The 22,481-nt window shown below is 33.9% G+C and overlaps 1 protein-coding gene across 10 annotated transcripts in view; it reads right to left on the bottom strand.

The window, feature by feature from the left end:
- Nucleotides 1–22,481, bottom strand: part of LOC145292174 (uncharacterized) — an 806,320-nt gene that overhangs the window by 447,913 nt on the left and 335,926 nt on the right. For all 10 annotated transcript variants that reach the window (XM_080138436.1, XM_080138439.1, XM_080138442.1 and 7 more), the window contains one exon: nucleotides 6,831–6,953. In XM_080138436.1, the coding sequence (XP_079994562.1) occupies nucleotides 6,831–6,953 (123 nt within the window). The remainder of the gene's footprint in view (nucleotides 1–6,830; nucleotides 6,954–22,481) is intronic.

Below are 22,481 nucleotides of genomic sequence, written 5' to 3'. Positions count from 1 at the left end.
AAATTAGGACACATTTCCATTAGTTTTATCTCTGGTACTCTCAGATTAGGCTGTCTGAAGATACTGGCATCCTGACCTAAAATGCAGTAAATATAAATGTTTCTTTTTCCTTTACAAAACTCAATCATGTTCTGCAAAACCAAAAACAACAAATTTCTTCTACAAAATCCCAGAAATAAATGCTCGAACATATAAAGAACTTGAAGCATGAATATTTTTCCAAAATTCTAGATTCAGCATTAAATAACTTGAAAAGAGTTGATATGCCGTAAAACAAACCACCAAACCAAACCAAACCATTCTTTTTCTTCAAATAGATATAATGACAAAAAAGTACATAAAAAAATTCAATTTCGACATTCACAGAGGTAAATATTCTAAAAATTATTGTATTGAAGTAAAATGAAACAAAAATTTAAAAAAAGTTATTTTTCATTTGAATTTATCAAATTTTTTATATCTAATCCGATCTTCAGTTCTTTTTTATTAAGATTATATTAAAATAAAATAGTTATTGTTTAGCTTTTAATTTGTTTTGTGAATTTAGTAATAAAAAAGAAAAATGAAAAAAGTTTGAAAATGCGAGAAACAATTTTTACAGCAATTCTGTCATGTCGAATGATTTTTCTAATTTATATACGAGTGAATGGAATTGTATTAAAGTATCTCTACTATAATAGCAGCAGCAGTACTTCCCCCTAAAGTCCAAGCCTTATTCCCTGTGGTAAGGCCGCTGGCAGTATCAGAAATCTCCTATCTGGAACTCTGGTTCATGGAAGGACCACTCATAATGGACATATTTGACACCAAATGGTATCAAGACGACAACCCAGTTAAAAAGGCTCAGGTGAAAATCTAGGAGGAGTTAAGATCAGGATTTGTCATGCTCTGGTCGTCTCTGCCTCCGTGTGTAGCATCACAAATCAATGGAGTGAAAGTGACAATGTTGCACATCAGAAGCACGCCTAACTTAAAGTCTGCAGTCAAATTTAATAATACAATAAATTAAACATTGCAATTAAGTAAAACAAGATGGCGACCAATAAAAACCACTAAACATTACATTGGAAAAAAAAAACAATGTCTTAATATCAGAGAAACAATTTGTCAGCATCAGTTTTAAATGTGATATTCATTTTCAGCAGACCCCAAAACCTTCAAAAATCATCATTTTAAAGGTGAGTGTTCAGTTTGAAATAAACTGCAAATTGACCCAGAAACCAAATTTGAACTGACACTGTTTATTGCGTATTCATCGCTTGCACCTACCGGTGTTTTTATTTCCCTTTTTCTACTTTGTGACCTGCACAAGTGTCTAGCGATAGATCGTCCCGACACTTTTTCTTGCCGTCAGACCTTCGCTGTAAGAAAGAGTTCTTGTGATTTGCCAGCATTGCTTCTCTAGCATTCTTTGGGGTGCCACAAAATGTGAAAGTGAAAAAACAAAAAAACAAAAAAACAAAAAAACTCCAGGTAGATAAAGTTAGTTTAAAGTAAGCTTCGGAATGAACTGTCCCTTGCATGTCCCAACTAATTAATTACCATCACAGAAATCTAAACTCCTTAGAGGAGGTCAAATGAGGTCAAATATAAAATTCGATTCGGCTTACAACAAGCTGATCTTCTTATATTGTTCATAAAAGATAATTAAAAACAATATGAATAGATTATAAAGCAAATATAATAAATGTGAGATTAATGAATAATACAAAATGTTTTTCTCACTTCAAAACAAAGCAGATGTTTATCCAGTGATTACTGATTTTGTAAGATTTTGTCAAAGAATAAAATACTAATGACTAATAGAACCCATGGAAATTCCACGGTAGTTGAAAATTTTTAGAACACATTATAAATAAAATGAATAAAAAACGACGAATTTAATGGTTGGGTGGTTGTTTTTGTTTTACGGCATATCAACCCTTTTCAGGTCATTTAATGCTGAATCCATTGATTTTGAAGAAAAATTTTTTTAATAGAATATTTTTGCTTTTTTTTTTCAAGTCAGTTTCTATTTAACCCATAGTTGGGACCCTAACAGGTACTTACCACTCCGGGTCAGAGTGGACCTGGGAGCAATGGCAATTAAAGGGTGGCTCCACACTCCCCAAAGCCTGCAAGCTGGGACCTCACCATCGAATATAGTTTAAGGTCATATCCAGGACCATGACGAATTAAATACAATTTTTTTAGCAAATTCTTTTTTTAAACTTTTTAAAGCTAAAGAGATTAGATTTAAAAATTTAGATTTTTTTTTTAATGAAAATTCAACACACAACATGTTTTTTTTTGTTTTTTTTTCCGAATAATTTTTTTATATAAATTATAAAGGAACAGATGTCAATTCACTCGCACATTTTTTTTGAATTTTAAAAAGAATCTATAACAAAAAACTTACATGACATTTCTTTAAATTATAAAATTAAATAGCCAATTTGAAACCGTCAACGGATAGGCATGTGTTTTTTTTTTTTTTTTTTTTTTGGAGAGGAAGTAGTTTTAATGATTTTTAATTGATAAAGAGCGACTATAAAGGGAGGTAATTCGTTTCTCATTAATTAATGTTTGCGATGATGATGTTTTTTTTTTGTGACACTGGATGTACGAACAAGTGGATAAATATTTAGATGAGACTTTAACATAAATTTCTAAATTCTGTTGTTCTATATGTTATCAAAACACAGTCTTCTACCATTATTGTTACATAATAAGACCCTTACCTCAGTAAGTGAAAATTATGTTAACTAGTATGAATTTTGGCAAGGGTTACATTAAGTACATGTTAGGAAAACCTGGTGGCAAATGGAAATAGACTCATTGCACCAAACGTCAGTGTGGCAAGTGTGTGTGTGTGTAAAGGGTTATTGTGAATGCACCTATGCAAATGCATAGGAAATGATGTCCTCCACTGGGGATAAAAAAAAGGTTAGAAGGGAGATCATGGTAGAGACAGGGAGAACGTTCAAGATCACGTAGAGCGTGGATGATGCTCAAGGAGATGATCACATCAGGGACATCACAGCAGTAATGAGAGAATAAGGAAATAATGCTGTGCAACAAAAAAAAAGCGACTTAAAGTTCTTTTCTATTCTTTGTCCACTTTACAACTGAGCATACAACGTGTTGGTTCCTGAACAACATCACACAGAGATAAAACATGCTAAAACCAGGTGTTGATGATATTACATGAGAAATGATCATGTGTTCGGAAAACATGACAGAGTTTAAAGGCAGTTTGAGTCTAGGAAGCGGTCAAGCCATGCCCAACAGTGTAGGAATCTAACTGTAATATACTGGAGACATATTCATTTGTCGACGATTTTTAACGCTAAAACAAACAATTAAGAAAGAATTAATTTTAGTCTCTTTTTCAATCTTCTAATTAAACCTTGTATTTCCTTTTGCTAAATGTCAACCTGTAAGTTTGGAGATATACAGTCTACAGCACAGCCTTATATTCTTCAGATCACGGTTTTAATAATTCAATACGAAAAATTATACTTAAAGCCTTTAAACTGGCAAACAGGAAGTTATGTTTGGCTTCATTTGCGCCCCTAATCCAGAGTATGACATGAATTTTTGACCGTGCCCCTGTTGTATCAAAGAACTTTAATTGTACCTCTAAATCCAACGTGAACAAATCTTCAAATCAAGTTCTTGACAAACCATCCCCTTAAGTAATCCAATTTACCAAATTTCCACAGCTAACAATTACTATGATATTGTCCCATTGACTACTGTACACTCTTTAACCCTCTTTAACCCTTATCCTCGTGTGGCCTCTGGGCCTTGATAAGGGGTGCCTTCAATAAATTTCCAGACTTTTTTCATATGAACACTTTTATTGATAGTACACACATGAGAATCTAGTCCCCCTCAAAGTAATCTCCTCCGGCTGCAATGCATTTGTTGTACCGTTCGAACAACTTCTGGAAGGTCCCATGGAAGTTCTCTTGTGTGAGCATGTCAATGACCCTTGCCACAGATTCTTTCGTCTCCTCAAGTGTCTCATAATGACATCCTCTAAGGTTTTCCTTGAGCTTAGGTAATAACTAAAAGTCACAGAGAGCAAGGTCTTGACTAAAGGGAGAGCGAGGAATTGTCTTGATACCCATCTTAGTTAATTAGTTCGTGACAAGGATGGGGTTGTAGACTGGTGAATTGTCCTGCTTGAAATGCTACTGACCTGATTTGAAGAGTTCCCACACTGACATCAAACTGTGCACTTATTGTCTCTATAGATACACGATGGTCCTTATCCATGAAATTCTTTATTTGGCCAATCAGTTCTGGTGTTCTGACTACTTCACTCCTCCCACACCCCTCATCATCCCTCACAGACTCTCTTAAATCTCTTATGCCACTCAAAAACTGATGCTCGATTCATATAAAGATGGTCCAAAAGCAGCCTGAAGCATTCCATACATTTCTGTGCATTTTTCCCAAGTTTAAAACAGAATTTTATTGCATATCGTTTTTCTAAATTGTCCTCGTCCAGATTGCATTTTTTAAAATTCACCAGCTGTGGCAAACCGGTTTTAGTAGGGTGTATTCCAATTCCTGCTATAGCTGTTCATTTGAACCTGAAATCATAAAAACTGGTCAGTCATCTCATAAGATGTATAGCAATAACATACTAAATTTTCAAGAGTCTACAACAATTTTAAATGCCTGTACAAAAAAGTCTGGAAACTTATTGAAGGCACTTTGTAAGTGGTAACTCCTTTCTAAAAAAAAAAAAAAAAAGGAAAATAGCATTAATTATTTTAAAAGGCAAAAGCTAAACACAAAGTGACTGAATTAAAGTAGCAATTTTAGCTATGGTCACAATTAAATCTAATAATAAAAACTGATTGCTTTTATTAGCAAATGATTAAATAAAAATCTGAACTAATTTTTATATCATTTTTATTTGTACTCATTTTCACTCGAAACAAGGCATATTAGAACCGTAAGTGGTGACTATTTGGGATCGTGTCTAACAGAGGACTGCAAGAAGTTGAACAACAAGATGTCTGTTTACATTACATTTAAAATTCTGCAGGTTAGTACAATCAGGAAAGCAGAAAACAGGGAAAGAATTCCAAAGACTTGCAGTTCAAGGGAAGAAGTTAGTAGAGTATAAGACTTTCCGGCACCTAGGGACCTCAACAGTCAAGGGGTGGGATTTTGCTGCTTGTTAGGTTATTCGAGAATATGTACAGTGAGCGGACGCACAAGTACTACGAGTTCATCAGTTCATAATCCATTAAAAACAGGCACAAAGATATGACATTGTGGTGATTGTGTTATATATTCATTGCATCCGGTCGTTCAATGTGCTTTTCAGTTGATATAATTTATAAATTGACTTTTGTCACTGTCTACAATATATACACTTGGCAGCAAATAAGACACAATACAGCCGAGTTATAAAAATATTTTGTTTATTCCCAATGACAACTTTTTGATTTAGTATGGCGAGTGTTGGCATCAGTGAAAGCATGTGGCAGGGATGTGATGTGGATATTTTGGCAGAACTGCTGGACTTTGGAATTCCCTTCCAGGTTCTTGCTTCCCTGACTGAACTGACATGCAGAAGTTTAAGTGTAATGTAAACAAACATAAGACATCTTACTGCTTAACTTTCTACATAGTTTCCTTGCAATTGTGTCACAGATAGTAGCGCCCTACATCAAAGTGGCACTGTGCCTTGTTTCGGGTGAAAATCCAATAAAAAAAAAAGAAACTTGCTGCAGTCTCATAAGAAGAAAAGCAGTATCCTCTTCCCATGGAATTCCTCACAAAAGGTAATCTTGGACAAACATATAGGCAGTATATTCTTAAAATAAGGACGCTGTCACGTGAATGATTTGCACATGAGCATTCATGAAACAGTTGATAAACAGATAAAAATCCGATGACCCCCACATACCAATTTTTCAATTTTGACCTCTTCGCAGCTTTTTATTTCTGGATGAAAACCGATTAAAAAGTTTTCCACATATCTGAATACCCTATATACCAAACTTCAAGTTTGTAGATCAAACAATTCGTTGAGTATATAAGTTGAGAAGTGTCCTCACATACGCACACATTCTCACTTTTATAGATATCCTAGCAGGCCACCCTGCATTGCCTGGTCATAAAATATGGAAAAATATTATACTTTAATTAATGCAGATCTCTTATTTATTAAAAACAGAAATACCCTAGGTATTAAATGTAACGTTAGATTCCTTTTTAAAAAATGAAGCAAAAAAAACAAACAAACAAACAAAACAAACGGAAAGAAACTGAGATATATATGTACATACGAGTAATATGTTTTTTCTAAACAATTCACTTCTTGTAAGTAAAAAACTGCTCGAGCTGAGATTGAAGCCAAAACCTAAAGACAGTGAGTTAAGAATGATAACCATTAGACCAAATTGCCACGATCTCCAAAAAGTGTTTTCAAACCTACTTATTCTTAATGTAAGGAAGCATGTGCAGTCATGAAACAGTTGACAAACAGATAAAAATCCACAAGTATCAATTTTTAAATTTTGACTCCTTAACAACTCTTTTGATTTTTTTCGGATAAAAACCGATTAAAAAGTTTCCCACGTGTCTGAATACCCTATATATAAAATTTCAAGTCTGTAGATAAAAATTCGTTGAGTATATAGGTTGAGAAGTGTCATCACACAGACACATTCTCACTTTTATAGGTATATAGATTATAATGAAAAGGAAAAAGTACTGCTAGAGATTTTGTAAGTTTCAGGTTTGTAGATCAAAAAATTCGTTGAGTGTATAGGTTGAGATGTGTTAAAAACGAGATTTGAAAGAATTAAAAATAGTTTTACCTGAAACTATGTTTTCATCATGATTTGTTGTGTTGTCAAAAGCATCTTGAAGAGGCAACCTGGATTTGCTGGGAGTTTCTGTGGAATTGGCTGTCATCAATCCACTTTCTAATTCACTATCAGCTGCAAAATAAATAAATAAAAACAAATTTATACATTTATTTGAGTGTACATAATAAATATAAGTATTACATTGCTGAGCCTTTTTTTTAGATGTGGATTGTTTGTATTATTTAAATTCTTCTGACTAATGTTCTCATCTTGAGTTTTTTTCACAATGATTCAGTTAATGTATCTTCCAACCTTCTTTAGGTGTATCTTGTCAAACTCGGAAATTCTTTTGCTAAACTCTAGAATCTGCAATGAATTTTGAACAGAATACTTTATTTAATCCATGGGGTAGCATATTCTTGTTCTGTCAGCTTAGAACTGCACGCCTGTGGAACTCTGTTCCGTCTGCCTTCTTCCCATCGGACTACAGCTTGGATGTCTTCAAGTCCAACGTTAACAAATTCCTAATCAACCGCCTCCTTAAGTAAACACTTCATCAAATCTCCACACTAACGTAATGTACTTGCAATAACCCTTGTCCCTGAGTGGCTTCCGGGCCTTGATAAGTGGTGATCACTGTGTAAAAAAAAAAAAAAAAAAAAAAGAACTGACACTGAAAACACAATTGCAAATTAATTAGGATTTCTACCAAGTCATGATTGATGGAAGAAGAGCATGCTACTCCTGTGGATTAAATAAAAAGTTCCATTCAAATGTATCATACAGAGCTTCTTGGTAATATTAGGTTGAAACATTGGTTCGCTTTGGCTGATCAAAATTAAATGACAGTGGGAGGGGATGAATTTGTCACTGTGGCTCCCAGCATGCTGTGTTTGTGTTCTGCCACGACTATTACATCACTTTCATCAATACTCTTGAGAACAGGTATGAATTCTAATCCATCTCTCTTCTCCCTTTCTATGGCTGAAATAGTAGAGTAGACAAGCCTTGGTAGAGCCACTAGTTTAGGATAAGGAATACTAAAAATAATAATAGTCCTCTTCTTCTTTGTTCTCATTTTTTTGTTATCGTGGATTACTTCCTACTAATGGACTTAAGAATTGTTGATTCAGGAAAAGTGTGGTTAGAGAATGGGCAACATAAGCTTCATTATCAAATAACTGCTCACACATCCTTTTAGAGAACATCCATCGGTTTTTGTGATAAAAATTAAATAATAAAGAAAGAAGCCAACCGGTTCTTATATCCTTGAGAAAATATAGTTTTTTAATAAACAAGTTTTCCTCATCAGCAAATATTGTGAAGGGTTTTTATTAAATGTAAAAGACACCATAAATAAACCTAGCATTAAAGTGATACAATATTTGCTGACGAGGAAAACTTGTTTATTAAAAAACTATATGTAATAATTATTGTCCGTAACTTGATGTCTACCACAATAAAAACACTGTTTTCCGAAACGATCGTACAAATAATTAATTTTGTTGTTGTTCCTTCTTATGAAACGGATTTTTAATTTAATTATAATTTGATTTTTAAATTATTAATCACATTACTAAATATTAAATTAGCTCTATATATTTACGATTGAGCTTATTATATATCTAAATTACAACGAGCACTTTTTCTTTCCTGTATTTTAATTAAACTAGTAATTTCACTATTACATTAAAATATACTCTGCTTTTTAGACTATTGTTCTAATCTCCTTTATACATATATATATATATATATATATATATATATATATATATATATATATATATATATATATATATATACACTAGCATAATCACGTTGATGCACCAGTTCTTATCAGATCACCAAAGTTAAGCAACGATGAGCCTGTTCAGTACCAGAAGGGTAATCATTTGGAAATACTAAATGCTGTATATACTACACGGTATGTAGAAATTTCCATATTAGTAACTGGGCACGCATTTAAAACCAATGAGAGAGATGCATCCTCAGTCTTCATCAGGATATGCATCTAGCTGAAGGAAAACTGGGATGTAAAATCTGAGGTCTACTGTCTGCTGTCTCTTGTAGCAATCATTTGCACCGACTGAGGTTAGCAGTAGTTCCAAAAAGGCGAGGATGGTCCTACACAAAGCCTTCACTGCTATAACCGAATCATGGGTTGATTTTGGACAACTTAGTTTCCTGAACTACATATGTTGGGATTTGATGTGCAAATCCATTTTTCTATATATTAATTATATATATATATATTAATTATATATATATATTAATTATATATAAACTAAAAAATATCTGGGAAATAAATTTAGTACAACAGCTGCGCTAAAAATAATTACATTAATTGGAGATTGACAAAGATTGACCTTTTGGATAAGAGCAAAGTGCAACATCTGTTCTGACACTACACTTCATCTTTTCTATCCTCGATGACTGAAAGAGTCATCCTGCTGGACTGAGGCAATTTAATCGTTTTGTTTTTATCCAGAGTCTCCCTTCCTATTGACTTGCCTCTACACAAGGACAAAGTTAGACACAAGGTCAGTCTTTAATGTTGGGGTAATCCAGTTCCATAAAAAGAGGCACAGTGGATTGGAACAAAATAAAAAGTGCCCCAGTCTAGAAGGACTTTTTTCTTACTGGACAGAATAGACCAAGTACAAAAAAATTGATGGTAACGTTCAACGCTGCTAAGACAAAGCTCGTTTTCTTTAATAATTACATGAACCCTTACCAACCACCAATAGCTATGGTTAAAGATACATTACCTGAAAGTACTTCGTTCAAGCTCCTTCGCTTAACGTTTACAGGAAGCATGAGTTGGAATAGATACATCAAGATTATTGCTAAGCCTGCTGCAAAGAACGTGGGCTCTCTTTACTGTGCTAGAAAGTTACTCACGCCTGAAAGTATCCTGTACCTCTACAAAACCACCATCCGCCCATGTATGGAGTACTGTTGTCACATTTGGGCAGGTGCATCTGCTACTAGTCTCTCGCTCCTGGACAAGGTCCAAAAGAGAGTCGCCAACCTGATACTTCCTGAACTGTGATCTAAGCTTCAGCCCCTGTCCCATTGACGAAATGTTGCATCCTTCTGCCTGTTCTACAAATATTTTAATGGTGGATGCTCTGGCGAACTACAAGCCCTTGCCCCCTCGATGAAAATACTCCCGACAAACCCGACAAGCAGCAAAGTCCCACCCCTACACAGTAGAGATCGCTAGATGTAGGAAGGCCTTCTATTCTAATAGCTTCTTCCTCAGAACTGCTAGACTTTGGAATTCTCTTCCGGTTTCCTGCTTCCCCAACTGTACTGACATGCAGAAGTTCAAGTGTAATGTAATTGCTGTTAAATTCCCTGCAACTTAGGTCCCTGATAGTACCTATTTATAATGCCTCCGCACGGGACAAAGTTAGACACCAGGGTCGTTTTTTAACGTGGAGAAAAGGTACAAAAATAAAAAATTGTCTAAGTCATGAAGGATTTCTCCTCCACTGAAAGAGAACGAGAAATAGAAGTGCCGCATCTGAAGAACAGATACTACACTTTGATCTTGGCCAAAAGGCCAAAGTAGCCCCTACATCAAAGTGGCAATGTGTTTTGTTTGGGGTGAAATTGTAAAAAAAACAAAAACACATTAGAACAGATACTATACTTTGGTCCTAGTTAAACAGCCAAGAATCCAGAATGCCTCTTTTTAGGGAGTTAGATTTTCCCACATTAAAAACTGACTTTATATCAAAATCTGTCTATGTGGGGAGACAAGTAGTACTAAATAAGGACAAAAGTATTTAATTTTTTAGTTAAATTATATAAATACGTTTGATGAATCAAGACCGCAGAAATTCTAAGAATATAATTTCATTGTAATATTATGTTTCGGCGAAACAATACATTTCTTCACAAAATGCAATAAATTTAGAAATAATAAATAAATAAATAAATAAATAAATAAATAAATAAATAAATAAAAAACCAACAAACTAGCACAATCATATACGGAGATGAATTCAAGGGAAATAACTTCACTCACCTAGAAAAATAATCTTGTCTGACTTACTTCCCTTGAAACGTCACCATTAGCGACTGTTTTCACCTAAATACTCTGAGTAGACAGTATAATTTTTTAGTTTCCTTTTTTTTCCTTTTTATATATTTCTATATATTTTCATGTTTGAGATATATATTTATTCTGGAAGTTATGCCAATTGTATTTTAATAGATCAGTAGAAAATGCAGATAAGATTTATCTCCCCTTCTACCGTGAAGATGACGAGAAGTGATTCGAAGGTGGGATTAGAAGCCAGAAGCGGTAGCACTCTGGCTTACAAAAATGCCTGAGCAACCCCGTCGACATTCCTCGATAGAAAAGCCTCTGACGATTAACAACAAACTAACCCCTTCTTAAAGGATGAGAAACTAAACAATTTGATGATTTTTTTCAGAATAGCCAACAAAAAAAAAAAAAAAAAAAAAAAAAATTAGGGTGAAAAAATAAATACACAACAAATAAATGTTACCAAAGGCAAGATAAGTTACTCGTCTATCTGCCCGGATAGTATTTTGTGTTTTGGTTCATTTTAAAGCGTTTTTTAAGTTAGTGTGAAGACCGTAAGATCGAAAAATAAAATTGTGGTATAATTCGAACCATATTCGAGTGGAGTCGAGTCTCGATAATCGTTCAAAGATCAAAAATAAAAAAAACAACATCAACAGAAACAGATGCAATAAATGCTACAAATCATTCTACCAGTATTTTACTTAATTTTCGATTTTTGTGCGATTATATTTTTATGGAACTCGCTCCAGACAAGGCATTTAGCAAGACCGTCTTAAAAGACAAGATGGCCGGTGGGCAAAAATAATTTAATCTGCTGACGTCATCACGGATAGTCCTTACCGGTGACACCGGTAGTCACCGGTAGGCACTCGTAACGTCTTGAAGTCAGTGTAATATTTCTTTTTTTATTAAAATGCCTTCACGGTGCATCGTTCCAAATTGCTGAGGAAATTATCGTAAAGGACCAAAAAGTGACAGTATTTTCATTTCCGAAAGATAAAGAATTATAATGCAGTAAAAAAAAAAAAAGATTTTACACCATCTTCATTCAGCAAAGTAAGTTTTTACGTGCTCCCCCCCTGTATTTAACACGATGTAACTATAATTTAATTCAATATTATCATCCTAAATTTTTTACCATTCAAAAGAAGAAGCTTCAAATAAATTGCTAATATTAAAAAAAATTTTTTTACAGCATACAAAACTAATGAAAATGCGAGACAACATCGACTCTTTAAAACACGTTCTTTTGAAGAGACGATTTTTTAAAGCTGTTGACACACATGTTTTAAAAATCTAGCAAAAATTAATTTTCCTGAAATTTTACAATATTTAAAAATAAATTATGCCGGCTGATAAAATTTTTACACTTTTTTTTAAAGCTAGAAAGATAAAATTTAAAAATACTTATATATATATATATATATATATATATATATATATATATATATATATATATATATATATATATATATATATGTATATATGAAACTAAACTAAAAAAAAAACGCGCGTTCACTCGTGGTATTTTCATTTCATTTCATTAACGTAATTGGGTTTGTATTACTGTACACATAGATTCGAAAAAGTTGTCAAAAAACAAATATATAACAAATAAATGTTATCAAAGGCAAGATAAGTTACTTTTCTACCAAATATTTTTTGTGTTTTTATTCAATGTAACATGTTTATTCAGCTCGAAAAACATACAGTGTTTACCGATGTATTCGAAAATTCAAGATGGCGTCTGATTCTCTCTTTAACACGGTAAGTTTGGGATAAGGTGTTATAAATAAAAAACTATACAACATACTATTAAAAACCCGCCGAATATATGTCAACCTATGTCACGGTAACATATATTGAGCGAGTTTTTAACAGTATTTTATCCGGTTTTGTATTTTTAACACCTTTTCCCAAACTTACCGTGTAAAAGAGAGAATCAGACGCCATCTGGAATTTTCGAATACATCGGTAAACACTATGTTTTTCGAGCTGAATAAACATGTTACATTGAATAAAAACACGAAAAATATATCCAGTTTGGTAGAAAAGTAACTTATCTTGCCTTTGATAACATTTATTTGTTATATATTTGTTTTTTGACAACTTTTTCGAATCTATGTGTACAGTAATACAAACCCACGTATTTTAACAAACTGAAAATATGGGTATAATAAAATGATTTTGCATGTTATTTTTGTTACGTGGTGAAATAATCTTAAATAAGAAACATGATTTTTTCTTAAGGTTAATTATTTTTTTACTGTGCAATATTTTATGAATTTATTAGAAATATTGTTTTTGATTTTGAAAAAATATTGTGGTTCATTTTGATTAAAAAATATTCATTTTGATTAAAAAATATTCATTTTGATTAAAAAAAAAGTTTAATTTTAATATTTGTTTATTGTCTTAACTCATATCAAATGTTTTGCTTGTGTTCTGCTTCAAATATTCATAATCTTACATGCATAATTTTCATTTAATTATATTAAATAAACTTCAAGTTTATTTCAAATCAAATCGTGTTCCTTCACTTTTTAAAATGTAATTTATAAGTAATTAAAGAACGCATTCTAATTTTTAAAATCTATAATACAACGAAATATTCAATTGCTTATAATATACTTAAACAAACAACTTGTGTTTTTTTTTAATTATTTTTTTATTATTAATATTAGATGAGTTTCAGTATAAATCATCGTGTTCTTTCTTTATTTCTTTATTTTAATCCAATTTTGAAGTTTTGTAACGCTGTCTGTAAAAATTACTGTTCATTATTGACAGTCTAAGAGTTCCACATATCTTGCTTGTTGGGACCTCGGCGATGACGTCATTTTTTCAGCTGGCCGGCCATCTTTATAACGAAAGCCACGCATTTAGTCACTTATGTTTATAAACTTTTGAGATGAGGATTGACAATTTGTATCGTTGGGGTTATTCGGACTACTGTTCTCATCTTGAGTGTTATTTTCCAAAAGTTTCGATCAATCTAACTTCCAATCAACTTTAGGCATATCATGATATATATATATATATATATATATATATATATATATATATATATATATATATATCATGATATATATATATATATATATATATATATATATATATATATATATATATATATATATTGTTGAATTTTTATTTATTTTTTTTTTATTAGCGATTAATTTCTTTCTTTTTTGTTTTTCGCTCCCTGAGTGTTTTTATTATAAGAAAGGAGTTGTTTGCCCTTTGTTTACATTTTTCTTCGCCCACATTTTAGTATTTCCTATTTTTTTTTTATTTAAATATTATTGATTAATTATTAATTACTAATTACTACGTGCACAAAAGTAAGTCATGTATATATATATATATATATATATATATATATATATATATATATATATATATATATATAAAACTTATTTTTATGCACGTATTAATTAATAATTAATAAATAATATATATATATAATATATATGTATGTGTATGTATATATATATGTATGTATATATATATGTATGTATGTGTATGTATATATATGTGTATGTATATATATATATGTATGTATATATATATGTTTATATATGTGTGTATGTATATATGTGTATATATGTGTGTATGTATATATGTGTGTATATATATATATATATATATATATATATATATATATATATATATATATATATTATTGAGAAACGTTCCAAAGTTAATCTCTCCTGTTTTTTTCTTCTGTCTGAATGAATAAGAGGGGATTGCAAATTGCATTGTTACGATTACTGAATGTATGCATTCATGTTATGAAAGTTTCATCTCTCTGTTGCAGATATTGATGGTATGAGACTCTAAGAAAGCAACCTCTGTAATGAACATGCGTCAGAAGCAGAGATGCAAGTCACAAAAAAATCAGGAGCCACACTACAAACGGTAAAAAGAAAAATAAACGAAATGAACAATGCCGAAAGAGAATATTTAAAAAGACATGATTAGGGCGATAAGAATATTCACCTTTCATTGTCATTGTTAGTTTAATATCATTAGACTGGGTTACAGTTTAGGAGAGCTGGATAAACATAAAAGGTTATCGGAAAAGCCAAATTTTTCCTAATTTGTAGGAATAATATTAAAAAGAATAAAAATGAAGTATCCAGCATCCTTTTATAAACATTCATATAGAAACAGAATTTTAATGGGCATCAACACATGTACTTATACACATGTCTCAAGACATTTTGTTTTTTAATTTTAGTGGCAGGAAAAGAAACAAAGAGGAAAACAATTTAAAAAGGAAGCAGTGAAAAAGACGGAGATACAAGAGTTTGAAGGTATGTATATACCATTGTTGCTATTGGCTGAATATTATTAGAGTGGGCTAATATACAGGAGAGTTGGTTAAATGTAAAGATTATAAGTCAATATGGCCGCCACTGATTATTATTATTAGTAGTAGTAGCGTAAAAGTTAGACCTCTATACCGTTATTTTTTAGCCAGTCTAAGAAATGGTCTTCAATTAGATGAGCTATCATATAGCCTCCTTCAGTCAGGTGACTGGACAGTGTAGGATCAGTTGGTCTACAGATGGTCTCTGTCCGGGGGGCTTCTTTGCACTTTGGGTAGATTGAGGGTCTATTTGTCCTCACCTGTGTTTACTGCAGTCCTGCAGTGTCTTGTTCTGATCCAGTTGGCATTGGTTGGTTATGCAGCACAACCATGTTGACACACCCACTCCCATTAAATCACTGAAGTTAAGCAACGTTGAGCCTGGTCATAACTAAAATGGGTGACCATTTGAGAATGTCAAGTGCTGTATGAGTTCTCCGCTCATCTCGGCATTGTTTCCAGTCATCTTGCACCTCTCTTGTCTACTGGACTCAAGCAGTGCCAATTTAGGAGAGGTGTGGTTGGTGATTGTGCAACCCTTGTCTTACAATTTCACGCACAGCAACTCTTACAGGGGGTATCCATTGTCTTTGGAGACTGAATGGATGCTGCCGCTGATTGGCTGCATTATGGCATGATAAGTGGGAAACCTACGTGCATATCAAAAAGATTATTTTACTTATAGTAATGCTGCTGACAGATGTCCGAGGTGCAAAAAAAAGACACTTTCGTGTTCATGGCAGCATGTGTTTCACGTACTCGCTGAAGGTCAGAGGTCACAATGGTTATTTTACTGTCCATTGATTGTTTACATTGTTTATTGATCCTTTGGTGTTGATCGTTTAATGGATTGTTCGTTGTGCTGTCTGTCATGAGGCTGATTACTCCATCCATCATTCTGTCCTTTACACGTTCCATTGAAAGACAAATATTGAAGATCCGTTGTAGCATTCAAAATTGGACGTTTTCTTTAATTTAGTAATCAAAGGAAATCAAATGTTATTGTGTCAACTCTCCTTCTTGGATAGGATCCAAAAATGAGCCTCCAATCTAATAGGTCTCACTTTGTCAACTAAGCTCCAACCCCTGTCCCATCACTGCAATGTTGCATCTTTGTGCCTTTTTTTACAAATATTTTAATGGAATGTGCTCTGATGAACTTGTTGCTCTTGTGCCCCCTTGGTGTACATATCCCCGTTAAACCCGCTTAGCATCAAAATCTCACCCTTTCACTGTTGAGGTCCCTAAATGCCATAAAGCTTTCTACTCTAATAGTTTCTTTCCTCAAACAGCTAGACTTTGGAATTCCCTTCCTGCTACCTGCTTTTCTGACTATACTGACATGCAGAAGTTCAAATGTAACGTAAACCAACATCTTGTAAATCATTCCTATGCATGGCCCCAAACAGTAGCCCCTTATCAAAACAGATAAAAATCCGATCACCCCCCCCCCAGTACCAATTTTTCAATTTTGACCCCCTTAGCCCTTTTTTCTAGATGAAAACCAATTAAAAAGTTTTCTACACGACTGATTATCCTATATACCAAATTTAAAGTCTGTTGATCAAAATTCGTTGAGTATATAGGTTGAGGATTGTCCGCTCTCTCTCTCTCTCTCTCACACACACACACACACACACACACACACACACACACACACACACACTTTTATATAATACTAGAGGATATACCTGGCGTTGTCCATTATTAAATGTAACATTAAATTCCTTAAAAAAAAACGAAGTAAGAAAAAGCAAAAAGAAACTGAAACATGTACATGCGAGTATTATTTATTTTTCTAAACACTCATTTTTTGTAAGTGAAAAACATACTTGAACTGAGATCGAAACCAAAACCTTAAGCTCTTTTTCCTCTTACCGTTATAAGTTCGAGCCTAGCTACTGTGGCTAATTTCTTTTTTATTTTACTGCTATTTTTTTAGGGCTGGGTTGCTCAATACCCTAATGATAAAACGTCTCCACACCCGAGCAAAAAAAAAATAAATAAATAATAAAGTGGAAATATTCCTTGTCCATAACGTCAGTAGGTTGAAAATATGATCAAATAAAAATAGTATTGTCCGAGAAATCTTTAATTGGAAATCAGGTCACAGCTATCACGTTAACAGCTGATGATATAAATGAAAACTATCTAACAGGGTTCTCTTTGGACGTCTGGAAGAGAAGAAAGTCTGACAGAGAGGGAGACTTATGGAGAAGAGGAGAGAGTCGGTATGATAAGATCGCTCCCACCTTGAAATACATTTTTTTATTGTACTTATGCATACTAACAAAATATACTCTATCTGATTCCATATTTTGTCAGTATATATAACATCTCGAGTTTGCCAATGAACAACTGACTGCAACAATTTCTTTCTATCTTCCAATATTCTTTGTGGGTGGGGGGTGGGGGGTCTCGTGACAATTGAATAGAGACTACATTACCTCTACACTATTTAAGATTGTTGTACAATAGTATAATATTTTAAAATTGTGTAGTATGAGTTCCATGCAGACATACACCAAATTTTCACTGCATATTAATTTTATTATCAGTTTATTCAAGCTGGGGGTGGGGCATCCTACCAGATACCAAAGAGTCACCCCGAATTCAGATATATCCCAACCGAGAGATCTTTTTAATATTCTAACCGCCCCTTTAAGTGCAATTGTTTGAATCTCTCTTGCACTTGGTTCACCGAGTATATTTGCTAGGTAGTTTTTGAAATTCATTTTCATAAGTTCAGTTGTTCCTATAATTACTGAAATGATGGAGATCTTCCTAAAATTCCAGTTTCTTTTCATGTCGTACATAAAACCTTGGTATTTCGTTATCTTTTTTCCTCTCAGCTCTGCTTAACTCAGCATCATTGGGGACATTAACTTCTACTAAGGTTGCTTCTTTCTCCTTCTTGACCCATATCACTATGTCAGGTTCAATAGCTCTGTATTCAAGGTACGTAGTTGTAGGAATTGCATAGTCCTAGTGGGTGGTGTATGACTTATTTCCAACTGTTTTTGCTGGTAAACATGTTCCCAGGATTTGCTGCTGCATTCGATATTCAGCTTTTTACAGATCGTCCATTGGAAGTATTTATACATTCCATTGTGTCATGTTGTATAATAGTCATCCTCAGCAGAACCTTACATTTAGATGGCAGGTAGCTTACACTCTCTACTTCTGTGTGGCAGAACCTGCACTTGCTTTCTTAAAAGCATTGGTCATCGAACCTTAGTCTTGAGCAGCCATTATAATTCTCTCCAGGTCAAAGTGGAGTGATCCTCTTTTAAGCCAGTCTATGGAGCCTTTTTTATTTACAAACTCCATTTATTTACAAACTCCATTGTGTCATGTTGTATAGTAGCTGTCTCCCAGCAGAACCTTACAGCTGGATTTTGGGTGACTCACACTCTCTACTTGTAAAATTGTTGTCATTGCTAAGACCACTATTAATAGATATATACACGCATAGCTATAGACTAGCGGGGGATGGGGGCACCTGTCTTTGCTCAGTCGTAAAATACGCTTAAATATGATATTTTAATTTGTCCAGATTTTGTATATATCATTATTGAGTCGTGATTTCAAAAGTAAAATAAAGGTTTTGGGTGCAGAATCAGCTAGAATCGAAACCAAAACCAAAAACTGTAGCATTCAAAGCTTGTGACGTTACCACTGTACCAACGTGACACGCATATGAACTGATTAAAAATTAAAAATTAAAAATTAAAAATAAACTAAGGTGAATGTACAAAATGTATAACGATTTTTTTTCAATTTTGACCCAATTTTTGAGCCCTTAAAAACAATTTTAACCGGCTAAAGATACATAAAAGAACGGTCCATAAAACATCCAATCATTTGAGGCCTCTATCACCGCTCTGCAACTTTTAGTTCCGGAGGAGATAGAGTTTGAAAATGTGGCGACAGACAGACAGATATATAGCCTTTTATATATTAAATAATGAAAACACTGAATAACTTGAATTGATAATTTTTTTCTTGTGTATATTTGTAACGTATATTGTTTTTTAACACCGGCTTCTGACATTTATTAGCTCTCATTATTTTTAATAAGGATTTATTAATTCTTTCATTTTCTTTCAGAAGCAACAGGTGTTTCTAATAACAGATTCTATGTTGTATTTGTTTGAGTCAAGCACTTTTTTTGCCTGGCTTTATGCAAGTATATTGTAGGCACACATTGTAAGATATGTACAGGATGGAACGATAAAATTGTCGTCCTAGAAAAGACACCATGATTCCATTTCTGTTTAATGGAAATCGGTTTTCTTTTTTTTGTTGTACTCGTTGGTCGGTTGTGTACAAATCCTAAGAGCGATAGGAGCCTTCTATCATGTTTGAAAGTGACACAATGTTCAATGCGCGCGATCAGAGATGCGCCACTGTATAACTTGTGCTCTCTGCTTATCCGAGTTATGAAAACAGGACTATTACTACCACCCTCAAAATGCATCACTGGATTGCCACCAATAACAGGGGCATGCCCAGGGTGATGAAAACAAAGTTTATGACTCATGGTTTTGGTGTAGTTTCAAGTGAGGGCCACATCATGCCACCTCACATATTCAAAGTCGGCTTGAAAGTCAACATCAAAGTGTACCTGGTGAAGAGTGTGATGATCCCTTGGTGCAATTGGTGGCCGCTGGCAGATACTGCGTGTGGCAGCAGAACTCGGCGCTGGCCTGTGGGTTCAAAAAGACCCAGGCTTAGCTTCAGAAGGCGTGCTACAATTTTGTACCCTTCTCCCACTGGCCTCCCTCAGCCCCAAACCTGAATCCAGTGAACTACTTTGTTTGGTCATATGTCGAGAATATCACTAACACGACCTCCTAAGACACCAAAGCTAGCCTGATCATGGGTATCTGCCGAGTATTAGCGAAACTCCTACCAGCACTTGTGGAAAAAGTATGCTCCCAGTTCCAGACCCGTATTGAAGCGGTGAAAGACTGTAGGTGGCTACATTGAATAGATGTCAATTTTACTACAAAATCAAGTTACCTGAATTGATTTTTTCAATAAAAAGTTTTAAAATAAAGTTGTAGTGTTGTTTTCTTTAGGATGACACTTTTATCGTTCCACCCTGTATGTTGTATTTATTTGAGGCAATCACTTTCTTTTTTACCTGGCTTTATGCAAGGATATTATAAGTACACGTTGTTAGTCAGGTAGTATCAAGCACAAATGTGTGCAAACTTTTATTCTGAGATTTGCTTGGACATTTTAAAATGTACGCAGGCTAAAAATTGAGAATTATTTACCCAATCATTGTAAAGGTCACCAGACTTTGGAAAATTTTCCAATCTAATAACTTATTTCCTCAGAAATGATCTCTTTGGGATTCCTCCCTGCTCACTTTTTTCCACGACTGTACCAACATGCTTTAACTTAAATGTAATTAGAACAAATTTTTTTGTACGTTTTCGTTTTCTTTCATGCATTTTCGGTTAATTACTTTGCATCTGTTTCATATTTATTTTTATGATTCTTTTTTTTTTTTATCATGGTTGTAATTTCAAGTACAGGGTAAAAAAGTTCATTTCATTCACACAAAAGAAGAAAAAATGAAAATTATAGTACTCAAAAAACTTCAACTAGAACTAGCGCCCATCCTTACAAAACTGTATAAATGTTGTCTCAAGGAGAATTGCTTCCCATTACCCTGGAAAATCTCATCAGTATGCCCTGTATTTAAGAATTCAGGTGACCGCTCATCTCCCTCTCAGTACAGGCTAATAAGTCTCCTGTGCGTCATGAGTAAGTTGCTGGAATCTTTGTTAAATACAGAAGTAATCAACCATCTCAGCAAAAATGACCTTATTAGTGACACGCAATATGGTTTCCATTCTGCTAGAGCTACAGCAGATGTGCTTACAGTTATATCTCATAGGATTAGCAAATCTCTCGACGGAGGGGTCCTTTCTAGGGCAGTTGCTCTTGACATATCAAAGGCCTTTGATAGAGTATGGCATAAAAGTTTACTTCACAAGATCTCCAGCTACAGTATAGCTGAAAATGTTTTCTCAATTATTAAATCATTTCTCTCTGATAGGTTCATAAGAGTAGTAGTTGATGGGCAGAAATCAGAAGCTCTCAGTATTAATGCTGGAGTCCCTCAGGGGGTTCATCCTGTGCCCAACTCTCTTCCTGATCTACATTAATGATCTTCCAAATCACATCCTTACATCATTCATAGAGATTTATGCTGATGACACTACTATCTATGATAGCACATCTAAAACCGTAAACGACCAAGTTCTCTCTGATTCTCTCTCCTCTGATCTTGAGCAAGTGGTACAATGGGGAAAGAGGTGGCTTGTTACTTTTAATGCATCTAAAACCAAGCTTTTATCTTTACATTATCAACGCTCTGATCCCCATCTGGCATCAACTGAAATGAATGGCTCTCGTCTTGGGGACGCCTCATGTTTTGACAAGCTTCTGGGCTTGACTTTTACTCCTGATTTTAAGTGGAACACATACATTAAATCCGTTGCCAAGGCCGCTGGAAAAATGGTGGGATCTTTCTATCAATCCAGTAGATATCTCACTTCTGATGCAATTCTCTATCTATATACGTCCAAGAATGGAGAACTGTTGCCACATCTGGGCAGGAGCTGCTAGAAAGGACTTATCCTGCCTTGATAGAGTTCAAAATAGACTTCGTAGCATCGAAGGGGATGTCCTTTTCTCTTCCCTGCAACCTCTTTCTCACAGAAAAGATGATGCGAGTTTGTCTCTGCTTTATCATTATTTTCATGGCAAGTGCTCGGTTGACCTCCAATCTATGGTCCCCCCTCACCAAACTTTCACAAGAAACACCCGTCTAGCAGAAATCACTATCAATAATTTCCCCCACTCTTTATCTGTGCCTAAACCTAAACGTAGATTCCATGAGCAAAGCTTTTTTATTAGAACTGCACGCCTATGGAATTGTCTTCCGTTGTCCTACTTCCCAGCTGACTACAATATAGTTGTCTTCAAGTCTAACGTAAACAAGTTTTTGATGAGCCATTCCATATAAGTTAAGAAATTTATCAAATTTCCATTACTAACGATTACTATATTGTCCAATTTCTAGTGGACATTCCTTAACCCTTATCCTCGAGTGGCCTCAAGGCCTTGATAAGAGGTGATGCCTATGTAACCCCCCCAAAAAAAAACCCATAAAATTATTACCAAAGACTTTCTATGCATA

Source organism: Euprymna scolopes, chromosome 13 (genome assembly GCF_053919585.1).
Source record: "Euprymna scolopes isolate OS-2025 chromosome 13, ASM5391958v1, whole genome shotgun sequence".
NCBI classification, from domain to species: Eukaryota; Metazoa; Mollusca; class Cephalopoda; order Sepiida; family Sepiolidae; genus Euprymna; species Euprymna scolopes.
This window is presented reverse-complemented; position numbering and strand designations above follow the sequence as displayed.